This window comes from Anser brachyrhynchus, assembly GCF_964034855.1.
Source record: "Anser brachyrhynchus genome assembly, chromosome: 25".
NCBI lineage: Eukaryota > Metazoa > Chordata > Aves > Anseriformes > Anatidae > Anser > Anser brachyrhynchus.
This window is the reverse complement of record NC_137718.1, coordinates 4482848-4508666: the sequence shown is the minus strand read 5'-3', so window position 1 is coordinate 4508666 and position 25819 is coordinate 4482848. Positions and strand designations below refer to the sequence as shown.

General features: G+C 45.1%; 1 protein-coding gene across 15 annotated transcripts in view; it reads left to right on the top strand.

Annotated features, from left to right (window-relative positions):
- Nucleotides 1–25819, top strand: part of LOC308182811 (uncharacterized protein) — a 207307-nt gene that overhangs the window by 127138 nt on the left and 54350 nt on the right. For 14 of the 15 annotated variants that reach the window (XM_080568029.1, XM_080568028.1, XM_080568030.1 and 11 more), the window contains 33 exons: nucleotides 583–690; nucleotides 6133–6325; nucleotides 6841–6977; nucleotides 7470–7694; nucleotides 8202–8343; nucleotides 8651–8774; nucleotides 10123–10314; nucleotides 10719–10856; nucleotides 11523–11705; nucleotides 11808–12002; nucleotides 12451–12599; nucleotides 13737–13905; nucleotides 14316–14450; nucleotides 14548–14691; nucleotides 14781–14982; nucleotides 15067–15207; nucleotides 15793–15975; nucleotides 16360–16431; nucleotides 17229–17355; nucleotides 17612–17751; nucleotides 18430–18633; nucleotides 19003–19152; nucleotides 19435–19614; nucleotides 20181–20297; nucleotides 20712–20861; nucleotides 21483–21698; nucleotides 22065–22169; nucleotides 22259–22403; nucleotides 22517–22731; nucleotides 22815–22914; nucleotides 23659–23825; nucleotides 24849–25082; nucleotides 25510–25607. In XM_080568029.1, coding sequence (XP_080424155.1) covers nucleotides 583–690; nucleotides 6133–6325; nucleotides 6841–6977; nucleotides 7470–7694; nucleotides 8202–8343; nucleotides 8651–8774; nucleotides 10123–10314; nucleotides 10719–10856; nucleotides 11523–11705; nucleotides 11808–12002; nucleotides 12451–12599; nucleotides 13737–13905; nucleotides 14316–14450; nucleotides 14548–14691; nucleotides 14781–14982; nucleotides 15067–15207; nucleotides 15793–15975; nucleotides 16360–16431; nucleotides 17229–17355; nucleotides 17612–17751; nucleotides 18430–18633; nucleotides 19003–19152; nucleotides 19435–19614; nucleotides 20181–20297; nucleotides 20712–20861; nucleotides 21483–21698; nucleotides 22065–22169; nucleotides 22259–22403; nucleotides 22517–22731; nucleotides 22815–22914; nucleotides 23659–23825; nucleotides 24849–25082; nucleotides 25510–25607 — 5180 coding nt within the window. Of the gene's footprint in view, nucleotides 1–582; nucleotides 691–6132; nucleotides 6326–6840; nucleotides 6978–7469; nucleotides 7695–8201; nucleotides 8344–8650; nucleotides 8775–10122; nucleotides 10315–10718; nucleotides 10857–11032; nucleotides 11208–11522; nucleotides 11706–11807; nucleotides 12003–12450; nucleotides 12600–13736; nucleotides 13906–14315; nucleotides 14451–14547; nucleotides 14692–14780; nucleotides 14983–15066; nucleotides 15208–15792; nucleotides 15976–16359; nucleotides 16432–17228; nucleotides 17356–17611; nucleotides 17752–18429; nucleotides 18634–19002; nucleotides 19153–19434; nucleotides 19615–20180; nucleotides 20298–20711; nucleotides 20862–21482; nucleotides 21699–22064; nucleotides 22170–22258; nucleotides 22404–22516; nucleotides 22732–22814; nucleotides 22915–23658; nucleotides 23826–24848; nucleotides 25083–25509; nucleotides 25608–25819 lie in introns of those variants that run through there. The other variant, XM_080568021.1, reaches the window with a different exon arrangement.

Genomic DNA, 25819 nt, shown 5'->3' with positions numbered 1-25819 from the left:
TGAAAGTCTCTCAGTAGATAATCAGTGGGTTAAATATATAGAGTATTCCAGGCTGAAATTGAATGTTTCAGTGTTAAAATTAGTCCCTCTTGTGTTCTAATGGGTAGGATGCATGTTCTCCATCAGTTCTCATAAAGCTGAATAAGTCATCCAGCCCAACTGAAAAGATGTTAGATGGTAAGGAGTTTCAATACCATCATGAGCAGGAGAGGCTTGAGGATCCTCAGCATTCTTTCCCACAGTTTGACTGACTTTAATTATATATAATCTGTGTACTTAGTACTGCGTGCATGTGAATGAAATATCATCTCTATGCTGATACATAGCAGTATATTTCAACACAGCAGTGGCAGTTTTATGCCACAGTTAAATCCATATATTCTTTTAACACTCTTCAGATAATCCATCTGGACTTTACTAAAGCATTTGATATTAAGTCCTACAAAATCTTACTTGGAAAAAGTACTTCATTCTACCTGGACATGAACATTTCATCAGTAATGTACAACTGGCAGAAGGATTTTAAGTGAGGTGTCTAGAAAGTTGTTTCTGAACTACATGTTGTATTCTTCTTCTCTACAGGTCACTTCTGTGCGGACGGCCTTACAGTCACTCCTCCGTGCCCAGCAGGGAGTTTCAAGCCCAGAGAGGGACTTCACACACCCAGCAGCAGCTCCTCATGCTTGCCTGGTCTGTATCGTAAAAAATCTTAATTTTGTGCACTGGGAATAATAATTCTTGCTCTAAATCACACTAAGAAGTACATGCTTATGGAGGGGGTTGCCAGTTAAGAGTATTTATTTATTAGTCTCTGTCTAAGGCATTACTAGAACTGGATGAAGGGAACACCCATGGAATCTCCTACAAATCACCAGATTTGTAGTGAAGCATTCAGTAATTACGAGCATTTTACAAAATAAAATATACTTGGGTTATAAGTTCTCTGGAAGAGATGAACGATGAGAATTAGCAGTAGAAGCATAGACGTTGACTAAAAGTCTCAGGGGTTGATATCTTTTGCTGAACTGCTCGATCACTGCATGAGAACAGTGTAAATGTTAACAGGACTTGGGCCACAGAGTCTGCTTGTGTGCAACTGCCCCCTTACCCCTAAGCACAAGAGACAAGACCCCCCTGACACAAACAGTCAATATCCTTGTCTGAAGTTTGTGGTACGGTAGGCTGAGAATCCTTCCTAATACTAGTGCCAATTCAGGTGGCTATGTTTGAAGTGCAGCTCCCTGGGGCTAGAGGTCCTCAGACTGCCTGCACTGTTAGAGCTTTAGAGGAATGGCCTGCCCACTTCGCTAAAATGTTCTCAGCCAAATAATCTGTTCAAGAAACAACTGGTTTATCAATGCAAGTTGCTTGCATCAGTTAAATACCAGTTTACAGGTTGGGAACCTGTTGAGAGGGGCTGCAAATAAAGTGTCGCCTGTATTTGGAAGCAGTTTATAGTCAATTGTGTTGCCTTTAGAGCTCAACGGGCACTGTGCAGCCACTGCCCTCATCTACTTTTTGAACAGGGTGAGTGAGTCCCCGGGGCTTCCACATTTATCAATACTAAAGGCAGTTCGTCTAGAACTATCCAGGCTGTAAAATTAACCTTTCACATACAGGACAGTGACAGCAAGGTTTACAGCATCCTCCTTTCCAGCTTTATTTAAGCTACTTAGAGATAAAAAGAGTTGCGGAGACTGCCTATTTAGTGAGGTCCTGGAGGGAAATTTCTCATACCACTGAAGGTTTAAGGTGAGGTAAAGGCATATGCTTGGAGTGAGGAAGGGAAAGGTAGAACAATGTGTCTTGGTAATTACAAACATTCCTCCTGCTGGCTGTGCACTCAGGTAGTAATTGGGCCATGATGCTCTAGGCCACTGTAGAATAATTCGTGCTGGTGCAGGGGGCTTGCAAAAATACAATGCTTGACATAAGAAGGCTTTTGAAATAGTGCAGTAAAGGGGAGAATGGGCTTCGTATGCACCTCGTCTACTGGGTGATTGCACCCAACAGTGTGCATGAGTCACTGGGTGTACAGTATTGTGTGGCAAGTTGGTGTTAGATGGTTAGCTTGATTTCATCTGCTGTGTCAAAATCACCCCCTCCAGAAAGCAGGGCACAGTTAAGAGTTTCTTTTTCCAATTGTGTGAACATAAGGAGAGGGTCCACAGCTGTCACTCAGCTATCTGGATCTCCCTGGTATCAGGTGGCGATGCGTGCAGAGCACTGTGAGCATTTCTGCAGGAATGCTCTTGGTGTGGTAGGGTCATTCCTGCTGTCTATTCCATTATAAAACGAGTTTATTTTACTCACTAGTGACATCTGTTAGAACAGGAGATCAGTGATTCAGCCAGCAGTCTCTGTCACGACAACTGTCCTAATGAATGACACCTCTTAGTGAAGTAAACCCTATTTTTAGTGGAATGGACTGCATGCGCAGCTACCTCTGAAAGAAAGGACACGTCCATGAATATATACGCAGCAGTAGAAGTGAGCGCCCAATCCAAGGAACCATTGCTGACCCTCAGTTTATGAAGCGTAGGTGAAAGCTTTTCACTATCTCAATAAAATGTTTCAAGCTAATAGCGCTGGAGTGCCAGGCCTGGAACACCTTCCGAACACCTTGGGGCACCACTGGAAAGTTTAGGGTAAGGCCATCAATTGACTTTTACGTTACCAGGAATTTTTAGGAGCAGATTCTTTGTGCAACTGTGTTTTCCTTTTGCTGCTGAGCCTGAAGGATACCGTACAGCTTTACGTTCTGTAAAAGACACAGCTGGCAGAATCAGTAACCAGATGGACTTGTCTCAAATAGAAATCCATCCCACATTAAAACATGACCTTGAAGAGTCCTGTTACTAGCAGCACAAAAACTAAGTGTAGGTCTACATCCAGAGGTGCTTACTAGCCACTTCTTTCATTGGAATTGCCTGTATCCTGATGGATGTGGACCTTAGTATTTATATGTCTACCCTATGCAGAGATTTCTAAGAAGTTTCACCAAAGGGAAAAGGTGATTATTGTGCTTTCAACAGAAATAAATAAGGCATAATCTGAAATGATCTGCCCAAGGTAATCTAACAGGTCAGTCAAGGAGTAACATAATAAAGTAAGTTGACTGTATGCTTTCCCTTTGGAAAAGGGGTTTTCTTTCTGTATGTGTATGAATCAATCACAATAGTTGCAAACCTGTTTTTGCAGTGAGGTGAAATTAGGTTACAGATTAGTCTAAGATTTTTTTTTTATTACAACAGTAAATAAGCACTGTCATTTATGGCTTCAGAAGCTGTAGAAGCCCTACCCTTAAGAGCTTTTAAAGTGTTGCTTAGCTGAAGGCACAGGAGATGTTCTGATATGCTTGCAAGGGTGTAGACACAAGGCTTGCACAGACTTCCAGCCCTGTTTTCTGTGGCGTTTTTTTCTAAGCATTTTTGCTTTGGTTTGGTTTTCTAAATCAACAGAACTTCATTCTGTATCCAGTAAGACTAAGTGTCATGCTGATGATTGAGAAATGTGTTACAAGTGACTAGACTTCGCAGCTCAGCAGTGGGTTCATTAATTTAAAAGGACAGAATAATGTGTGGGAAACTGATTAATTTTTAAATGTCTGATTTTTACTCTTTGAAGTTCAGAGGTGGCTGAAATGTACTTTGTTTGGTGAAGGCATTTATGTGAAGTAATAGAGAGCTTAGCTGAAGTCTTCTCTGCTACCAAGTCTTTGATATAATGTGGAAAGGGAGACCCAGCTTTCTGCTGCAATAATCACATGTTGCTCAGGCTAATCCTGCCTGGCTGTGAACATTTCAGGGTACCTCAGTGTCTCTCACAATGGTATAAAATATGCCACTCTCTTCTTAATGATGCTGTACAAATTGGAAAATAGAGTCAGGGAGAGATTCAGGGGATGAACTCCATTCACTAAGCTTTGGCCCAAGTCCGGAGTTTTTTCTCCAGGGTCACAGATCACTGCTAGGAGCAGAAACCTAAAGTTCAGTTGCTCAGTCTCCCTTCACATCTGCTGTGCTCTTTGCCTCAGAGAGGTACGTGTGCTAAGAAAATAATTATCTCCTTCAAATCGAGCCATATATTTTTCTATTTGATCATTTCTTTTTTAGCGAATGACTCAGCTGCTAAAGCATCTTGACTGCTGAATGATTTTTTGCTCACCAGCTAAGACTAGGAAATTGCTGCTTTCCGCCCACTTCTGAAATTAAAACCAGAATTGCATTTACATGGTGCAGCAAGGAAGAAACCTCACATCTCATCAAGACAGCAAAATTCAACAGACAGGGCCAGTGGCACCTGAACAAACACTGAAGAAGCTGCAGAGGAAATGAGAGTTCAAAAACACTTTCAGTTTAATAATGTAAGCTGTTATCCTATGCCTGTACTACCTTATATAATGATGTTGTCAACTCTCCAAAGGAAAACGTGGCAAAGCTAGGACAATGCTCGCTGAAAAATAGGCAGGGGACACAAGAATAAACTCTGACAAGGCAGAGAATATTTCAAGTCGTACTGCTATGGGGTAGATGATAGTCTTAGCCTGTCTCTTCCATCTGTGTCACACACTGAGTGTGATGTACTTAACCCTCAGTGAAACCAAGTTTATCCGCATCATATTTATGGCCCAGCATGTATGTGGGCTAGCCTGGTCCTACAGAATAAATAATATGCTGTAAATCCGTGCCCTGCTTGGTTTTCTATGGTCCAGGTAGCCATCCTCTTCAAGTCTGTTCTGAGCTCCGCAGTAAGGGAAGCACTATCTACAGAAAGTTGGGCAGAAAACTCAAATTTTACATAACCAGAGTCAAGTGGCATGGGTTCTGGTTATATAAAATGGCAGTCCTGCTGGGTTTGCTAGGGGTGCAGATCCACATCATGAAGCTTTTGTCAGCTGAGGCAATTTTTAAGAGTTCCCTGTAGGGGAACCCTACAGATCTGTGGGGTTACAGCCCCCCTTCAGGTGTGTGGATTCCAGCTCTTAGAGCTGGGGAATGAGGCAGCCTCGAGAAATGCCAGTCTTGTGCTACTGAGGTTTTTGAACCTTGTGTTTATCTGTGTCATGAGGAGTGTAAGGGGGAAACTTGCAGATGTTTCTGAGGTGTAGGGATGAGAAGGTGGGCGGAATGCCAAGGGAGAGGTGCCCCTTGATCTGGCTTTGCCACCTGAGGCATCCTAACCTGTCTGCACGGGAGCCTCCAGTCTGTGGAGAAGGAGATTTTAATACGTCCTGATCAACTTGGGCGTGCTGTCAGGTTCTTCTCCAGCCTTGCAGAGGCTCGTATATGCTATACACCCTGGTGTATGCTTGAGCCTTGCTGTGCTAAGCACTTGGGAGGCAGCTGGAGTTCAGCCTGGACCTACTCCAGGGAGCCATGATAACACCGAGCCAGTGTTTTCCCTGCACAGCCCAAATTGCTCTATTTGCTTTGTGCTGTTGAAAGTCCTGACTCGGGAGGACAGCAGCTACTCCTGTGCTAAATTTGTGTTTCCTTTTCACTGAGTTAAGCATCTGGGGACATCTTATAATTAAATGCATTTTCTGAATGTGGCAACAGAAATAATTGTTTTATTACCTATTGATCTTGCCAGTGTTTCCTTTAATGCACAGTTTGAGCACCTGTTAACACATGAGATTTTAGAGATAATCACAGCTCAAATGGTTGTCATTCCAGCAGGTATCCCTGTGTTTGTGTTGAGTACATCTCCAGTCTGTGAAACCTGTTCAGCTCTCTCGGTATTCAGAATGCAAACATGGAAACGGCCCAGCTTTCGTGGGAACACCAGGCTCTTTTACAACTGAGGTCCAGGCATTCTGGTTGTTAAATCTACCTGCGTCAGTGTGTTTTCAGGCTGATGTGTTTATTTTTTAATGTATCTTCTCATATTATCAGCTCAGAACGTAGTTCTGAGGTGGTACTGCTTCCAGGAGCCACTCAATTGCAGTAATAATCAGCTAATCCAACACCACCACCTTCTGGCTTTGCAGTAACTTCCTTGCTGTTATGACCGAACCTCCATCATGCTTCTTGCTGTAGGTGAAAGCAAAGGGATCACGTTTGGAGGACCCTCCGTTTTATCAGCAGGTCATGCTCCCTTTGGGACCTTAAGCATCTTCTTTCTCTTTAGGAACCGGTTTGTGTTTGAAGTGCCCTGCTGGATATTTCTGTCCTGCTGGAGCAAATCACCCAACGCCGTGCCAGCCAGGTACATACAGTCCTCTCCAAGGACAGGACGAAGTCACTGACTGCAGAGCCTGCCCAGCAGGGAGAGCTTGCACTCAGGCTGGATTAGCACAGCCTGACTCGGAGTGCCTACCAGGGTGAGCCTTGCTTGTTTTCTGTGCTTCTCTTCAAGTCTCCGCATGTAGCTCAGCTCCACTGTTGGGGTGTTGTGCACAGGGACGTGCAGGTGGCATTTTCTGCAACGTTGAGAGTTTGTTACATTTTCTGGTAACTCAGTGTGATGTGGGCTGTATTTGTAGAGGAATTGTCTTAAACACAACGGATTTTGCTGCCTTCTATTGCCACAGAAGTGGCGAGAAATAGTGAAACAGACACGAGTGAAGCCCAGCCGCAGATCCATGGTTATGAACACAACCTGGCTGAATAACCCCCGTTCTTTTGGTGCAAAATGTAAAGCAAAACCAATCCATTCACAGTGTTTTCTTCTCGGTCTGTGTTATCAGTTGTCAGTTACATTTCTGTCAGTTGCGGTATCGAGTGCTTCAGCTTTTTTCCAGTTGCAGCTTTCTTCCTGGTATGTTGGGAGGGCATAGAATTTATCTCCCTGTTGCATCAAAGCATTTGCCCCAAGTAGCCTGCTGTGTTTTATTAGGTTCGTGTGCCCAGTGGGGTCGTCCAGCCCTCATTTTCCCAGCAATGCCTGCCCTCCAGGAACAGTTGGCAATGACTTCAACCTCTTTGATAAGTCCCAGTGTGAAACATGCCCTGCTGGATTTTTCTGTGTTAGAGGTAGGTGGCTTTATGACAAAGTGAACTGTACGCTCTACCTCGTACCGTGAAGCTCCCCAGTAAGTACCAGAGCAGGTCACTGAGGTATCACAGTGCTGGTAAATGGGGAAAATGGTGCCATGTAGGGTTTAGTGTTACTGCAGAGACTGTTGTGCTAACTGGGTAGGTTGATTTTAATTTTACTGTGAGGTTTTTCCCTTATGCTACTCATAGTTACTGTTTAACTTCATGATCTGGAAGCAGCCAGTTTTTATAGTCTCCAAACTTTCTTGCGTTTTGCTGGCCTCCTAAACTTGGCCACAAAGTTGGTGGCCAGTTTTGGACACAGACACCCTGCAGGATTCTCAAGTTTAGAAATAATTGCTTTGGTAACCAGTTCTGCAACAGAACCTCTCGTCAACAGAGAAAGTAATTATTGTTATCTCATTCTAAATGGATGAAAGGTGCAAGAGCTTCTTTGCTTCTCTTAAAAATTTGTCTTTGTTTTTACAGGAACAGGGGGGCGACAGAAGCCTCCTGCTCCATGCCCAGTTGGTCACTACTGCCCACCAGGCACAAAGCACTCAACACAGCACAAGTGTGCCCCAGGCACCTGGAGCAATAGGACGAGGCTGACATCAGAAGATGAGTGCTTGCTGTGCCCTGCAGGCTGGTTTTGTGTAGGAGGACTTCATGTCCCTTCTGGCATGTGCAGCTCAGGGCATTACTGCCCTCAAGGTAGGCAGTTTTTTCCCAGAAATGAAAGAAATTTAGTTCATTTCTGTCTTTAGGAATTTTGTGGGCTCTGAGTCATATGCTGAGTTTATCAGCATATTTTTTTGCACCAAAGCATTTCAGTGTGGAGTTGGATAGCAAACTGGCTGTTCTGAATAATGAATACTGTTAACCTTTACTGCTTGAAATGAGCATGTTGGTAGCATTATTTTCTTTCCTTTAATTTGCAAAGAATTAAAATGCACAATCAAGTGTCCGGTACAAACACAATTATAATTTGAAACTTCCTGCCAAGTTTCAGAAGCATTTACTAAGTGGTGACTTTTTTGGTTGGCTGGTTTGTGTTCAGAGTTGGGGGCAGTGATTTAAGTGTATATCAATACATACTTACATGTAGCTCATGTAAATACTTAATAGCAATGAAGAACAAGGGGGCATTATTGCCTTCTCTCTTCAAGGCTTTAATAAGAATTAGGATGGTTTTCTCATCTTTTTTTTTTTTTTGGAAAGGTACACGGAGAAGCACACAGTACCCCTGCCCTTCTGGAACTTACAGTACCAGGCTGGGAAATGGCAGAGTGGAAGACTGCATGGTCTGCCCTGCAGGGGCTTTCTGCACCAGGGGAACCTCCAAGCCAGTTCTTTGCCCAGTGTAAGTACACTACACGTGCTGTCATAGCTGTGGGTCTCTGTGCACACAAAAGGATTTGTATGTAGCATTTCAGAACACTTCTTATAAAAAAAGATAGCATTCTGCTCCAAAAACGTTTGCAAATTCATTCTACCTTGCATGTTCTTGGACAGTCTGGGCAGGTTTTTTCTGAACTGGCCAGTTTCTTGCCTGATGGCAAGATATCCTCCGTACAAGAGGCTAAGAAATGCAGACCAGAGATGCACTGTCCTCTTCTTGGTCACTTTGCTGCAGTTGATGACTCCCTCTGTTCCGTTTTCTCCTGCAGAGGAACCTATCGCATGGAACGTGGTGCAAAAGTGGCTGCAGATTGTGTCCCTTGTCCTGGAGGGTATTACTGCCCTGAGCTTGGCACTGTTACTCCTCGAACATGTGGTGCTGGCAACTTTTCAGTAAGTAGCAATAGTTTTATCTTGACATCTGTTCAGCATAAGGACTCAATTTTGGCAGAAAGACGAGCTGCAGGATATACCCCTCAAGGGAGGCACTGGAACGAGCCCATCTCCTTGCGTTATGAGTCTGCTTATTTGGGGTGATTGTGTACGGTGTTTTAAACAATATTGCCCACCTGTGCTGAGCCTGTAGGTGATGAGAGAAAGTGCTAGCCTAGAGAAAGCACCGGGAATGTTCCTGCATGGTCAGGCTTGGAGCTGGTCCAGACATGATGCCGAAAATGCATCACGTGTGCAGTACTGTTCTTGCTGTTACTCCCGCTCCTGAGGCTTGCAGTAGCAATAAGTTCATCTGTCGTGCACCTGGCAGTGGGTAGTTTGGTAGATGCTTCGAATTCTGGTTATTCATTTTAGTCTTTCATTGTTAGTGTAAGTATTGCAGGGGAATTACAGAGCAGGCACCTGTATTTAGTTCCTGCCTCAAAGGATGTATTGGATTGCAATGCAGTTAAATAATTGTTTGTCTGTGGAAAGTAAAACAATGAGAAAGACCCACAGAAAGGAGCAGTGGATGGCACATTGACTCTCACAACAGGGTTCTGAGGCTTATTTCTTATTTATCTGCCCCAAAACTGTAGTGAATAACTCTAGCAATAAGTGCCAGATTTCACTATTGAGGGGGAAATGGCATGTCACTGCTGTCAAATGACCCCAGTATTTCTATTTAGGCTAGTTTTCTATCACTGTGCACACATTTTGTAGTTATCACTGGATGATTCATTAAGAGAGGAGATAAATGATGAATGGGGATGTATGTGTGACAAATGGACCTTGATTATCTTGATTATCTCTCTTTTGCACTTTGTAGTTCAATGTGACAAAGAAAGATGAGGGAATGTGTTTGTTTTTCTCTACTCCTGCTGGCAAAAGATGTTGGGTTGACTGTTGTGGGGGTCCTTCTGCATGAATAATCCACAGGAAGCGACAGGACCTGCTTCTTATTTGTGAAGCACAGGCTCTCTTGCCTGCAGGGTGAATACACTGAATTACATACTGTTTGTTGTTGTTAGGTTAGGTTAGGTGGAATTTTTAAGGGGAAACCTTTCTGTTTCCAATAACTTTGCTAAGCATAACAGGGAATAGTTTGTGTGAACAGGGTCCTGTCATCAGTTCCCAAGGGCGATGTCTTTGCTCAGCGGCTTTATTTCTGCAGACTGCTTTATTTACTGGTGGGCTCCATTGCAGTGTTGGTTGCATTTATTTCCTTTGTATTGTGCCTCAACATGTCGAACATACAGGGATTCTTTTGTCCTCTAGAAATGGGAACCATGTGCCTTTCATGTTGTAGGACCAAGGTTCAGCCTCCTGCTTGCCATGTGTTGTTGGACATTACTGTGCTAGTGAGCACACCAGCCGGGAGGTGATGCTGCGTGCCATGATTTGCCCGGCAGGTCTCTTGTGCCCAGAAGGACAGGCAGTCCCTCCAGATGCCAGTAAAAATGCCTGCCCAAGAGGATACTACTGTCCCCAGGGAGATGCTGTAAGTGCTTCTGCTTTAGTCCTTGGGATTCTCTCTTCTCACATTGTATTGGTTGTACAGTCACAGTGTCTATACTGGAATCTTGTTGCAGGAACCTTTCCTATTTTTTTTTATTTTACTGATTTCTGTACTTTTTTGATGTTGGTATTTACCCAACATAAAATTTCATAATACTGGGATAACATTTTCTGAGCTGTTGTATACAAACAACACTGCTGTTTGGATACCCGTTTTGTTACAGTCTCTCTCCAGCATTCGTACCTGATGCCTAGTGTTGCTTTTCAGTGTTTGTTCCCAATAACTGGAAAGAAATATCTTTCAGTTTCAGCTGCTGTGTGTTTGCATTATAGTATGCAGCAGTCATGTTAGTATCTTAAAGACCCATTTTTCTATTTTATTTCAAGGGCTTGCCCACTAAACCTTGCCCCAATGGGACCTATGGTGAGCGGAAGGGGCTAAGCAGTGCTGAGGAATGCTCGCTGTGTCCTGCAGGGAAGTACTGCTACAGAGCCGGAATGGAGCCTCTGGGAATTCCCCACCCTGTAAGCACAGCCCACCTTCTCCCAACCTTTATTTTCCAGAGGCTGCAGCTGTAAATGGAGCCTAATTAAAACCTGTCTCTCTTTTGCCTTCTGCCTGTCAATGCAGGTTATGAAACAGAGTTCAAATGTCGGGAGTTGGTGTTGCTTTGTCTCTAATGAATTTGGGGATCTTTCCTTGTGATTGTCTTGTCCCTTGAAAGAGTGAATTCTTCAAGCATTAATAGCAGTTTGAAAAAAAAAGAAGCTTCTATTAAGAGGAAAAAGGGCAGCTGAGTTTCTTAAATGTGGATGAATCCATGGTCTTATGTAAGAGTGAGGTGACAACTCTTACCAATTACAGCTACTTTTCAGGTACATAAGAAGAGCATCTTTGCCATGACTGCACAGGCAAAGGATAGGGGCTGTCTTAAGGACAAGAGTTTCCCTTAAGAAATTCTCACCTAAAATGATTATCCTACACCGTCAGAATTTTACTGATCTGTAATTGTAAAGGGATTATGAATTCCTTTCCTTCCCTACCTTTCTCCCCCATTTTCTTGCAGTAAAAATTCTAGGTTATTCAAAGCGTAGATGAAGCTTGGCTCTTCCCGTGTTGAATCTTGACAGATTGTTCTTCTGTATCCAAAGCACAACAAAGCTGTGCTGACTGCCTTTCTTGCTTTCTAGACTGGGGATTGCCCACCTGGCTATAACTGCCCTCCAGGGACTGGATTCCCTTTCTCCTTCCCCTGTGCACCCGGCTTCTTCTGGGATAATTCCAGTGCAGAGGGTGAAGACAGGTGCAAACCATGTCCAGCTGGCTCCTACTGTGACTCTCCTGCCATGTCAGAGCCCAAAGCTTGCCCAGCAGTGAGTTGTTCCTTTGCAGTCCTCTAATGCAAGAAGCTGAATGTGGGGGTCTATTTAACAGAAGATTCTTAAATGCAGTATTCAGCTGACTTTGTTTTGCAGGGCTTTCACTGTGGCGAAGGCAGCTCTAAACCTGAGCCCTGCCCAGAGGGCACCTATAGTAACAAGAAGGGGCTGTCCGGGCCATCAGAGTGCAGCCCGTGTGGCCGTGGTTTCTACTGTGCTGCTCCAGGACAGACTGGGCCAAGCGGTCCCTGCCAGGCTGGGTTCTTCTGCCAGGGCAGGGCTCTGACTCCAGTAAGTCTCACGGCAGGCTTTTCTCATTTTCTAATTGTGTTCCACCATGGTGTTTTTTATTAACCCAGTCACTTTCAAGAGCCACAATTTTGCACTGCACACATTCAAGGTTATAGTGTGAGGATCCTCAAAAGATGTGTGACCATTTCATAGTTTTCCCTCTCTACACGAACATCCCCTTAACTAAAAATGTAGCCAGGTTTATAACCAGGTACGGAGTTCAGTGGGTGTGGATCACACTAGGATTGCTGGTTTGAAAAGGCCATCCATATATCTTCTTTCTGTGTGTTTGCTACATTTACCTTAAAGAAGCTTTGTCTGTCCTCTGTACAGCAGAGTATGTCTCTGTTTTTCTTCTTGGTATTGCCTTAAGCCCAAATCAGTACGATGCCTTTAATATTTTAACCAAGTTTGCTCCTTTTTTACGTGCTGCCTTTTCCAATTTCAGTTGCCCACAGACGGTGTGACAGGAAACCTGTGTCCCCCTGGGGCATACTGCCCACCTGGGTCCCCCTTACCTGTCCCCTGTCCTCCAGGAACCTACAGCAACAGGAGTGGGTTGAGAAGCCTCCGTCAGTGCTTGGACTGCCCGCCCGGGTGAGTGTGATGTTTGCTGAACACGGCTCAGTTCAGTCCCATCACAAAGGAATTATTTAACCCTCAAATTTCCTGCCCCAGCAGCCCATCCTTACCTTCAGCCCTTTTGCAGAGGAGTCCCCTCTGGTCCCAGGGCTCCAGTACAAGTGTGCTTGCCTTCTCCATTGCTATATACCTGTATCAGTAGATTTGCAATAAGGAACTTGAACTGTGTGAGTTGTATCTCAGCTTTTACTGTTCCCTAGCATCTGTCAAAACTCATTATGTCTGTAGTGCTGGATGGCTTGACCTAGCAGCTCTTGCTTAAACATTCTCGTTAATACTAATTGGGTAGTCCTTTTTATACTACCAGATTGTGTTGCATCCCTTTTAATGATGCCAGAGTTACACATCTGAGTCTGAAGAAAAAGATAGTGATCTAGTGTTGGCTTTCACCTCTCCTTGAGTGTGCACTGAATAAGTGTAGGTTTTTAAGGCTAGTGATGGACAGTCTGCCTTTCAGGTGGTCACGTCTTCATGCTGGTGTGACAAACGGAGCATGCAAGATCATCTCGGGATTGGTGGCACAAATATTTGTGCGCTTCACTGTGAAGGAAGTTGCTGATTGGGATATTGGGATGCAGTTTTAGGTCTCCATGGGGTAGAATTCAAATTTTTCTGTCTTCTTTATTTTTTCTACATTTTTTCACTCCCTGTTTTCCCCAGAGAGGTAGGCAGAAAAACAGAGCAAGAGACAGCTCTGGAATTCACATTCTGTCCAGAAGATGAATGGAATGCCCTCAAAGCTCCTTTTTATTCCTGTATATTTCTAGTCCAAAGAAGCAGAGAAGGCTTGCTTGAAGAAAACAGACATCTGGGTGTTTGTGTGATCTGTATGCAGATGCCACTCTGTTTTTGTAGAGGAGGGTATTCTTTCCAGGATAAAACTACTGAATCTGAGGGGCTATGGTCTTTAAAAATCATGTGTGACAAGTGATATATGTACTTTTTTAATTCCTTTCAAGGCCTGTAAGTGAACAGGAACTAGGTCTCAGTGAGATCCCAGGTAGACTGCAGGGAATTTTTGTATTGTGACCACACTATCCAGTGACAAAACAAACTACCCAAGATTTTTATCGTTTTCTCCCCTACACATAGCCTTTATTGTGATGGGACAAACAGCCAGGCTCCCTCAGGACCATGTGAACCTGGCTACTTCTGTACAGGAGGTGCCAAAAGTGCTCTTCAGCAGATGGTCATGGAGGGACATTATTCCTTAACAGGAGCTTTCAGGCCAGAGCCATGTCCCCTTGGCAGCTTCCAGGCTGTAAGTACGTTAGAATTCACTACAAGATGCTTGTGGGGTCATCACAGCCATTGGCAGCTTTACGGGTGTGTTAATAGTCATTTGTGGGGCGTCTCTAAGCGGACAGCTTAAAAAAAAAGAGGGACTTGGGTTTTCTGGTAAGCTGAGTAGTCACCGCCACCATCTTGGCTTCTGCCCTGCAGTGGAAGAACTCTTTGCAGAACTAGAAATATTAAACCAGGGCTGTGCCTGCCACTGCTTTAATGCTGCACGGTGCTGTGCAGATACCACAAACCTGTTGTGTTTGGACCTCTGTGTTCATTTTGTAGTAGGGGAAGTCTTGGGGAGTTGGTAGAATGGTCGAAGTTTATTCACATTGTAAGCAGCAACACTGCACATCTGCCGAGTTCTTTCTTATGTCCCTTTTTTAGGGCCGTGGGCAGTCTGTTTGTAGGGACTGTCCGGAGGGTACATTCTGCAATGAGACAGGCCTGGCTGAAGCCCAGCCTTGTCCAAAAGGGCATTTCTGCTCGGCTGGAAGTTCCCTGCCTCTCCCATGTCCAGTGGTAAGAATCCTTTATGGCTCTGTTCTTTAAGTAGCACTTTCCAGTAGTCTCCAGTCCCTTGGTGAAGGGCATTCACTACTTCTTTGTCTTTGTGCAGGGAACATACACAGATGTACCCAGGACAGGTTCGTGCAAGCCCTGCCCAGCAGGCACGTACTGCAGCATGGCCGGTCTGACGGAGCCAGAAGGCCGTTGCCAGCCTGGACATTTCTGCGCTCAGGGGTCCAGCAGCTCCTCACCTGTGAGTACTGAACATCATGCGTTGCTGCAGCCCCTTCAGAGCTACAAAAAGTTTCATAAACCACACTCATCTTATTTCCCTTGCTTCAGGTGGGGCTTTCTTTTGGAGATCTTTGTCCACCAGGACATTATTGCCCTGCTGGCACAACGCACCCAAAAGAGATGCCGTGCCCTGCTGGCACCTGGAACGGACGGAGGGGAGCCCAGGATGCCACTTGGTGTCTTCCTTGTGCCCCTGGATTTTTCTGCAGTATGTCTGGCCAAGATGCTCCTGGAGGACTTTGTGCACAAGGTGAGACACAACCAGAACTTAGCTGCTCAGAAATTCAGGGTTTTTTTGCATAACAGAGAGGACTCAAGTGCTTTCTGCTTTAAGGCTATTACTGCACGGGAAGGACAAAGACTGCAAAGCCAGAGGATGGTGTCACTGGAAATATCTGTCCTCGAGGACATTTCTGCCCTGCAGGCTCAGCAGCACCTTCTCCCTGCCCCAGTGGAGAATACAGTAATGCAACAGGTGAGGAACCAGATCTCTGCAGCTTCTGTGTGACTTGGGAAAACTAGAAATGGATGGTATCTCATGTCTGCATCCAAGAATGTCTCGATAGCTGCTGACTGCTATGAGTTGCTCAGTGTTCTGCTTGGGACAGAGAAAGGTTTTTGTTTGTTTGTTTTTGTTTTGGTTGGTTGGTTGGTTTTGTTTTCTTGCCTTTTTTTTCCCCCTGGTGTCACATGGTGGGGGGAAAGGGATTCTTTCACCCCTGCAGCAGGTCAAATAGTAGGTTTGCAGCAGTGACAGTGCACAGAAAGCTGGTAAGCAGTTAACCAGATTTCCCGACTATTCTTCCTGCCACCTACCGGTGAGATGTGGAGGTTACTGTGACTCTGAGGCTCGAGTGGGTTTGTGAAGCTTGCTGAATCAGACACTCTTGGGAGTACGTACATATTTGAAGACCAGTCATTCCAGGAGGGCTTGCAGAATAACTTTATTTCATCTGCTGCTTCTCTAAGTGCACAACTAGACAAGAAAAAAGTTGTGCACGTGGTATTTTCTTCCAGTTCATTACATGTTTCCTTCCAGTTTTCTAAATTTCCTTCACAGGTCAAGACAAATGCTTTCCTTGCCCTGCTGGGTTTCACTGTCCAAAAGGACTAAGACACCGCTGTCCTCCTGGCTTCTATTGCCCTCAGAAAACTGGAATCCATTTGTATCCTTGTCCCCCCGGGACTTACAATCCCTCTTACGGACACAGCCAGGCTGAGAGGTGTCAGCAGTGCCCTGCAGGTGAGGAAATAAACAGTACTCTGATCGTCCATGTGGAGCAGTGTCTGAGAGAGTGATCCATTTGCACATCTCTTCTCCCAGTGCACTGATGCATTCCACCTCTAGGAAATGCAAGCATAATAATACATAACCAAAGGAGATCTCTTGTCCCACTGATAGTATTCCCCAATAAGCCACAGTTGTTGTGGTTTTTTTTTGTCCTCTGTAGGTAGGATAAAAGTTTGGTTTTAAACTCAGGGTTTCCGAGAAGAGCACAATTTGAATTGGCATGCTGATGCTGAGGAATCAGCTCACCCAAAGTCTGCCTCTCTGCCTTCCAATCAGTGCATGGAGCGCAGCAGCTCTGCTGTTTTTACTGACACTCTTTTCTGTGTGATCTTCCAGGAATGTTCTGTGGAGACTGGGGATTATCCTCTCCAAGTGGTCCCTGCTGGCCAGGATTCTTCTGCACAGCAGGTATTGAATGTAGCATTCACAAGGACAGAAGAGAAGTGAAAGTAGAAAGCTGTGATCTCGAGGATTTTTTTATACATTCTCTGTGCAGTCTCTCCCTGGATTTTACTGGAGGGTGTGCCAGGATAGCCCTGAGGAATGAAGCTCTGTAATAAGATTATACTTGGTCACAACAGGAATTTTTCTAGTCAAAACATGCTTTCTGAGGCCAGTAGAAGGACTTAAGAAAATACACAAAAAGTGGACTCAAGGAGTCCTTCTGTTGTGTTCTTCCAATGTCCAGCTATCAGCGATTCAAGAACATTTTATGCTAGAGTTTGGCTCTGGGATCACCATGTATAATAGTTGAGTTTTCTTTCAGGTCTTTACCAGTTTCTGTGCTCTCTGCATGGCAGTTGTCATGAATGCTTTAATGAGAACAAGTCCAAATTTAAGATACCGTTGGATGCAGTCCAGTCTAAAGGAAATGCTTACAGGCAACTTTGTGTTGTTTGCCACACTAGTGCAGGGAGAACTTGCATTAAAAAGAGGCCTTTTTGTTTCTAACTTTTCTGTTTGCCAACTAACACGTAAGCCTGGAGACTGCTCTGAAACAGACCTATCAAGTGTGCTGTGATCTGCATTGAGATCCATGCTTGGCAGTGTGCACGACAGCCCTTTTAACTAACTTCATGCTTGCCCCCCATATTCTCACATAAAGAAGAAAGCTTCCTGCTATAGAAATTGCTCTTTAGGCATGGGGAGGGTGACAGACTGTCCTATATCATTAAGGAAACCTTTGGTCTTTCTTCCTGGTGTAGGAGCAAGTGTCCCGAACCCTAATGGAGCCACAAACACGAGCACTGGTGGCCCATGCCCACCTGGCCACTTCTGCCCTGCTGGCACAAGTATCCCACAGCAGTGCCCTGTGGGCACTTACTCAGACAGGTGAGCTTCTGGTTCTGATGGTGCTAATCTGTATGTTCCTTTCCTTTTTATCTTTCTCTTCTACTGCTGTCTACTACCTCCTTTGCTTCCTTACAGTGTCCTTAAGCTGCAGCCCAGTAAGGCTCATTAGACACATCTCTGGATTTATTATAAAAGCCTCATGGTTGTTTTCCCTTGGCCAGGGGTGTAGGCATCAGGGACCTCCTGCTGAACTTGTACACTTGCCAACAGAACGCTTGCTTCTGTCTCTCTACAGGCTGTACATCGGGCAGGAGTCCAGCTGCACAGCGTGCCCATCTGGCTATTACTGCAGCTCTGCTGGCCTCACGGCACCCTCAGGACCCTGCTCAGCTGGGTACTATTGCCTCTCTGGAGCTTCCTCGCCATCGCCACCTGGTGAGTTGCCCTGGGTGAATGTCAGTGTCTTCACTTAATTGTGTCCAATAATTAAGGGTCTTGACAACAGAGAGCTTTGAAAAATGCCGGTTTTTCCCCCAGTACTCCTGCCCCTGCCTCTTCTCAGTCGTTTAATTTTTAATATAATTAAACCCTGTATTAATTTTGTTTGGGGTATTCATACATCTGCATACATAACAAGTATGAAAAAGCAGTCAGTCCCCCTGTCTGTGTTACTGAATGAGACGCTTGCATTGAACACTGGAAAGCTGTGGGTACCAGCCTGTAATGGAAGCAGCCTGATTCCCCCTTGTCATTTTATTGTGTATCAGAAAGAATAATTTCCAGGGAAGAATTCCAGGTCAATTCCTGTGGGCAATTAAATATTCTCCAAAATTCTTGTTACATACAAAGCAGAGTGTTTAGAAAGCTGATGTGCGAAATACAGTTCACCACGGCTTTGCCTGTGAAGCTAGGAGGAAAAAAACACGGTGACACAGCGTCGAATAACTCCAAAGCTGAGATACTCTGGTTATGTTAGATACTGTGTTGTGCCTCCTCATGAGCTGTCTTGTGGGATCCCAGAAGAGATCCTCATCAGTTTGCTCCCTTTGTGGGCATTGACCCTCCCTCATAAGCTCCCTTTGTTGGCTTTGTCTTCTACTTTTTGTGTCCTAGGTGTGTGGGAGAATGGAGGCCCTTGTCCTGTGAGCCACTTCTGTCCCGAAGGAACCAGCTTTCCCTTAGCGTGCCTTGCAGGGACTTACAACAACCTCACCAGACAAGCTGCATGCTTTCCTTGTGCTGCAGGCTACTACTGCCCAGAAAATACTACCAGCTACAGTGTGAATCCGTGCCCAGCTGGCTTCTACTGCCCCAGAGGTGAGATGGGCCCAGGGGACAAGACCAGCTATCGGCCAAGGTGAAATAACTTTTTAAAGGCAGGAAGCGGTCCCTGTGAAATAAACCTTCAGCCATCAGTCTGGTTCTTCATAGAAAAAGAACCCGATCATTTAAACCACAGACAAGGCTGTCACCTAACCCCCCCTACCAGTAAGCTGATCAGCACCTGGAGGTTGTCATGGCCCTGAAGGCCAGGCTGTGCACTGGGGAGGTCAACACGGAGATAAACTGGCAAAGGTCGTAGAATCATACAATCCTAAACTGCCAAAGATGAAGGAGGTGATGCTGCGGGATTAATAGCCAAGATCCTATTTATAGTCCATGAAACATTCTGTCTTTATTTCGAAGGAACCAGGTTTGCTACTGAGTTTCCCTGTCCTCGGGGCTACTTTAACCCAGACCCCATGACCCAGAGCTTGGACAGCTGCTTGCCCTGTCCTCCTGGGCATTACTGTGGGAAGGAGAACTTGACAGCTGCATCGGGCAAGTGTGACGCAGGTGAGTTCTGGATCTGTTTGGCTGCTGCCCTTGGAGGCAGTGCCTTAAGGAGGCTGTTGCATACATCCTGCAAATTTATTGGGATTATTGTATGTATTAGTGCATGGAAGATGATGCCATAGTGCTGTTAAACTTTGGTGATATTAGCCTGTCCTGTATTCCCTGTGCTTATGGTTGTGCTGTGAAGGCACTACATGAAAGTCCATTCCCCCTGGCTTGTCGATGATAACTTCTGGGGCTCTGACATTGCTTGAACTTTTCAGCCACGTTTTGTATTCTCAGGATGGTTTTGCATCTCAGCTGCTTGGACCCCACGGCCTTTTGATCTGGATAACTACACCAGCACCAACTGCCTCTGTCCTGCCACTGCCACTGGAGGGAAGTGCATAGCTGGTTTCTATTGTCCCACAGGAAGCTCAGAGCCTCTTCCCTGCCGTCCAGGGTTTTATTGCAATGCCCCAGGTCAGCATCTGCTTTTGGAGAACAGGAGTGGTGTGTTTTGGGGGGTGTGGAAATAAAGGTAAATAAAAGTATTTGTTATTTAGGAACTTGACAGAAGATTTTAAAGCTAGGTTCTTGTTCTGGGTGATAAAGCTGACTTAGCCCAGAATTTTTTGTGTCCTTAAGTGAGTCACTTATCTTCTTGTGACCATATTCCCATTTTCAGAGGACCAGTATGAACACACATTACAGGCTTGTAGGCACAGGGGATCGGGATCTTCCGTAAGACTCCTCTGTATTCTCTGAATCTGCTGAGCCAGCAGATGCTGGGATACTGACTGCTCCTTCATTTTCTCCTGTTTCTTTCCTGTCCTTTCAGTATTCTTTCAGTGTGTTAAACTGGAGCTGTTCTTATCCTCATACTTTCATAGAGTTGCAACTGTGCTTGCAAGATGCCTTTGGTTTTGCTAGCACAGAATGGGGCTCAGGTGTTACTTTGTGATGTTTGCCCAGAGGGAAGCTGCAAGCCTCCTGCTTTTCTCCCTCCGCCTTGGTGCTTGGAGTGCTATTACCCTTCTGTCTTCTAGGTCTGTCCGTCCCCAGTGGGGAATGTGCTGCTGGCTTTTACTGTAAAGGCGGAGCAACCCTCCCTAATCCAAGAGATGATGTGACTGGGAATATCTGCCCTGCGGGGACTTACTGCAGTAAGTGTCCAGCATTGATCAGGAACAAAAATTCCATATCCCCTAATATCTGAAATACTGGTGGGTGATTCTGAGAGTGTGGTGGCCAGCTTGCTAGGGTGTGACCAGGGTGCCCTGAGTCCCAGATTCTTCTTCTAGTTCCTCCTTTGACCTGTTCTGTGAAAGTGGTGGTGTGTTTGTCTCACTGCCTTAACTTGTCTGTCCTTAGAATATAAGTAGCCTCAACTCTTTCCTTCTGTAAAATTTAGCTAATAATATCTATTCTTTTCTGTGGAGCACCATTTGACCTGTGAGTGTAAATAAGACTCCACTGATTCTGTTTCCTTATGCACTGCACTCATCTAGGCCCCAAATGGAGCAATGTCTTCATTCTCTCATTGTTCATTTCTTCCTGCCTTGTTTCTTTTCTCCCAGCTGCAGCATCAGCAGTCCCCACGCTCTGCCCAGCTGGCACTTTCTCTGCCCTGCCAGGGAGGAGAACACTTTCTGAGTGCCAGCCTTGCCCCTCTGGCTTCTATTGCGATTTACCTGGTCTCAGTGCCCCCACGGGAGAGTGCTGGGAAGGTAAGCCTTGAATAAATGACTGTACTGCATCCCTGCAAGAGATGCATAGATATTACTGGCTCTTGAGTCTTGCTGTGGGTGAAAGTTTCGCGACTTACTGCCTACCTTGGTTTTCTTCTCTTAACCAGAGAAGAATTTCTGTCTCTGTGGAAAGGCTGTAAGAGGCAAAAGCAATTCTGAGGTGAAAGCAGAAGTGGTAACTTCCAGGTCTTTCTTCTGAACAATTAAAATATCATTAATGGAAGACTCTTGCGTTCAATGGGGAAATTTTCTTTGAAGGGTTTCAGTAACTGAAAGGAAAAGAGATCAGTGTTGTGTCCCTAAGTGCTTTCCTGTGCCACCTGTAAGTTTTGTCCTGAGTTTTGGGGACCATTGGGTGGTAAATTTCCTTCTTATGAGTTCAGCATCTGGTAGGCTTTGATGTGGTTTTGTCCCAGCAGAGGTGTGATACAGATCAATAGTAATTTAAGGTCAGCAATACTTTTATTTCTTGAGCGGCCAGTGAGGTGCTTGGTATGCCTGGGAGAAACCGTTAGGAGCCTTCTCTTCTAATGAGCACAGCTCAGTAGCTAGTACATCTCGGTGATTAATTTACCTTTCTTCCCTCTGTCTTCGCTGCAGGTTATTACTGTGACAACCAGCAAGGGCCAGTTATAGATTTCACCCTTTACCCATGCCCACAAGGTTTTTACTGCCCGCCAGGGACAAACAGGAGCACTCAGTACAGCTGTCCTGCAGGAACCTTTGGACCAAGGCAAAGACTGAGAACTATCAAGGAATGTCAGAGATGCCCACCGGGAAAATACTGTGAATCCTCTGGACTTGCTGCCCCAACAGGTACATAAAGCATTTAAGTAACTTCAGGCTTCACTTAAGGATGGTTTGAATACGTGCCTACGGAGAAATATGTGTTTAAGTACCTGCCCAGTAATGGAGGCACTGCTTGCAAGGTCTGAGCTAAGTAGAATGCTTTCCTATTTAGGAGCTGTCAGCCTGTCATCTGCTACCAATTCCCCACTCCCCTACGGTTACAAGCAACTTCTCCGCTTGATGGCCATTACATCATTTATTTCTAGACCAGCAGTGCCTCTGCACCGCGCCATAGCAAATGATTGTATTTCAGTATGTATGCTGAAACTTCTATCTTTGTGCCTATTTTTTTAATGCAGTTATGTGGTTTTTGTATGTTGTTCTGTTTTCTAGGAGACTGTGCCGAGGGATTCTGGTGCAAAAGTGGTGCCAAAGTAAGAAATCCTCAAGATGGAAAATCAGGATTTCCTTGTCCACCTGGTCATTATTGTCCAGAAGGTAGGGTGCTTTGCTAAAGCATATTTTTTCTTATTTCATGTAAAGCATGAGGTGGCATTCCCTCACTCTGGTGCCATTCATTTTGCCAGGTGCACCACTTCCCCTAGAGTGCCCTCCTGGCACTTGGTCTGGCAGTGAAGGCAGCAGCAGTTTGCTGGAATGCCAGCCTTGCCCTGGGGGATACTATTGCAATAGCTCTGGACAGAGGGCTCCCACAGGACTCTGCAGCCCAGGGTAAGAGAATAGTGAACATATTCATGTACACTTCGTAAGGAAAGGTGTTCTACAAGGGATCTTCTTTACCATCTTGAAATAATGACAGTACGCTCCTATACTCACTGCTGCAGGTATTACTGTGTCACCAGGGCCCGGACCCCAACACCCACGGATGGCCTCTCAGGAGCTCCGTGTCCAGTCAATCACTTTTGTCCTCTTGGATCCAGGAGTCCAGCACCATGTCCTGCTGGCTCCTACATGCCACAGACCCACGGAGAGAAGTGCCATGCTTGCCCAGAGGGTGAATACTGTGTCCCTGGGGAGAAGCCAGAGCCATGTCCCCAGGGTGAGTTAGGATTCCCCTTACGTGCCTGGTTTGCTGTAGATTTTCTGAAGGCTGCTAATGCTGACCTGTTCTTTCTTTTCCAGGGCACTTCTGTCCCAAGGGCACAGCTCTTCCAATGGCTTGTCCAGCAGGGTCGTATAACCCCTCACAAAGGCAATCCAGCTGCCTCCCCTGTCCTGAAGGGTAAGAGTGAGACCGTGACCTTAGTGTTGCATGTATTCATAAAGGACTGTGGGAAATAATGGTTTATCCCGCCACCCTGGAGCACTGTGCAGTGGAAGAATGACTGACCTTACCACTGAAAAGCACTTAGATCTGACAGGAAACAGGACAATTATTGAATGCTGTTAACAACATTATATAATTGATTGTGGCACCAGGCAAAGTCTTAAACCCAGGTACAACTACTGTGGAAGAGGATTTAGATCAGAAGTCTATTTAAAGCAAGGAAACTATTGGCACCATAAACATCTTTCATGTCTGAAGTAATAAATGGTTCCCTTGGCAACAGGCTGGCATAGCTGTGATACAGGGGAAGAAGGTCTTGTGTATCACCTGATGCTGAGGCTGGCGTTCCCTTAGGGGATTCATCTCCAATTACTAACTGGATTTGACCTTGATTAACTTTTACAAGTTGATGATTCGCAGCCTAGATGTGTTATGACTCAAGTTAAGAAAATTACGTCTCTGTGGCTTTTGCAATTATGCCATCAATTTGGCATACGAGGAAACAACTAAGAATGTAGCAATATACCTAAGTAGGATTCATTTGTGGTCAATACAGCACGGTGCAGCAGCCATATTAGACTAGCTTCTGCCACCGTTAAGTCATTATTCAGGTATTTGTGGATAGAATAGTGCTAGAAATTCTTCCCCTTCCCTTCTTTTTTAATTGGAACTCTTTTTTTTTTCTTTTCTTTGGACTAGGTTCTTCTGCCCCAAAAATTCCTCTTCATTTTTGGAGAATGAATGTTCAGCTGGCCACTACTGCCCTACCGGTACTGCTGCTGCCACTCAGTTTCCATGTCCCCAGGGAACTTACAACCCACAAAATGGAAGCAGCCTGTTGTCTCACTGTACCCCCTGTGACCCAGGTAAACGGCACGTAAGCGTATCTCAGGGCGGTGACTGGACAGCTTATGAAAATGTATTTTGCATGTTCTTGAGCTTCGCTAGTAGCATGTTCATGGTTCAGTGGCTGAATGACAGGCTACAGCGTCCCACACCCAGTGTGTGACGTGGAAATGAAGACAGAAATATTCAGCTGCCTGTTGATCCTTAGGGGTTCTAAAGCCATGGCCAGAACTGGAGTTGGAAACACTTGGCAATTGTCTTGCTCCTTTCCTTGGTATGAGTGGAGTCAAGCACTTCAGAGAACAAGCGGAAAACGAGTTAGTCCTTGAATCTAAAATGTATCTTAAAGAGATGTTATATGGAAAAATGTGGGAGAAAGTAGTTGTCTGGGAGACTGTCATCTCCATGTTTCCACAGGTACCTTATGTAATGCTTTATAAACTTAAATAAGGTGATCTATGTAAAAGAAACTTAGAAGACAAAATTTCACACTGTGCAGATGTACTCAAGTGAGATGAAAACCAGAAGCAATATGGCCACGACATCATGCCCTGCTAAGAATTAGCTTAAATTACCTTGGGCAAAAGATCTTATAAATTGATTATACTGTCTACAGCTTTTGAAACAGTATTCGTATGCAGCACTGCATTGTTCAATGCAAATATGATTTTAGCATGAGATTTTTGCCACTTTTAAGTTGGGAATCTAGGTGAAGCCCATCAGGTAGGCTGTCTGGTCAGGCGAGAAGGAAGAGAGGTCGGATTATTCTTCTAGTATAGACATCTGATTGACAAATAGATGATTAATTTAGGCTGCATGCCTAACTTAGAGGTACAAAAAAAGGAAATCTCCTAGTTTTCATTAAGCCTGCTGTCACTAGACATCACCTGCTGGTTGGTTTGTTTTCCTGAATCATCGAAATGAATATCCTTTTGCACTTCACTGTATGTATTTTCATGATTGTGTAGGCATGTTATCTTCTTCTCTGCAGTAGCTTTCTGATGTTTTCTGCCAGTACTGATGCCAGTGCGTTGCTTTCTCAGGGCACTACTGTGCACTGCCGGGGCAGTCGCACGTTACAGGAGCCTGCTGGGCTGGGTTCTACTGCAGTGGAGGCGCTTCTAGTCCAACACCTACGGATGGGCTCCTGGGGAACACATGCCCCAAAGGAGCTTACTGCCCTGCGGGCACTGCCTTCCCACAGCCATGTCCTTCTGGTTACTACAGCAACTCAACTGGGAATACTGGGATTGCGGACTGTCTCCTCTGCGATGCAGGTACAACACTGAAAGAAAGGACTAGCAAGGTTCCAGCATTTCTAGGGCTCCTGAGAAACTTTGTGATTGTAGAGCAGGTAATCGTGAACAACAGTTGTCTTGGTGAGAGATGTTAAGTAGAGTACAGAAAGACTGAATCTGCCACTTTACTATGTAATAGGATACTCATGGTGAGGTGCAAACTTCTGCTACGATCTTCACTTTCCACCCTTTCTCTACGTGCTTTCATGCTCTGAGATGATGCAGAGTGCTGTTTGTTCAGGCATGTAAGCTCTGAACTGCAGCTGTTCTCAGTGAAAGCATCTTCAGGAGAATAGAAGTGGGTGACCAAACATGATGGCTGAGTGATTGTTTCCTAGTTACATACTTGCTGTTGTCTGTCTTGCCTGGCCAATGTCATTGTGGTGCTTTTGGGTCCCTTTTTCAGGGTATTTCTGCAATGGGACTGGACTTTTATCTCCAACTGGATTGTGTGAAGCTGGATTCTACTGTAGTGGAGGAGCCATTTCTCCTAAACCTCCCAGGGTAAGCTGTGCTTGTGATGTAAATATTGTAAAACGTGGTACCTGAACTGAGCACCATAAGGTCACCTTTTTTCTTTTGCCCTGCCTCAAACTCTCTGTTACCTTGTTACCTTCTGTATCAGGTAAATCTGTTTTATTGATAGTGAAAGTTTTTGTGATCATGAGAGATAGTGAAACTATCTAGAGCTAGAGACAGCAAAATACACGTGGCCA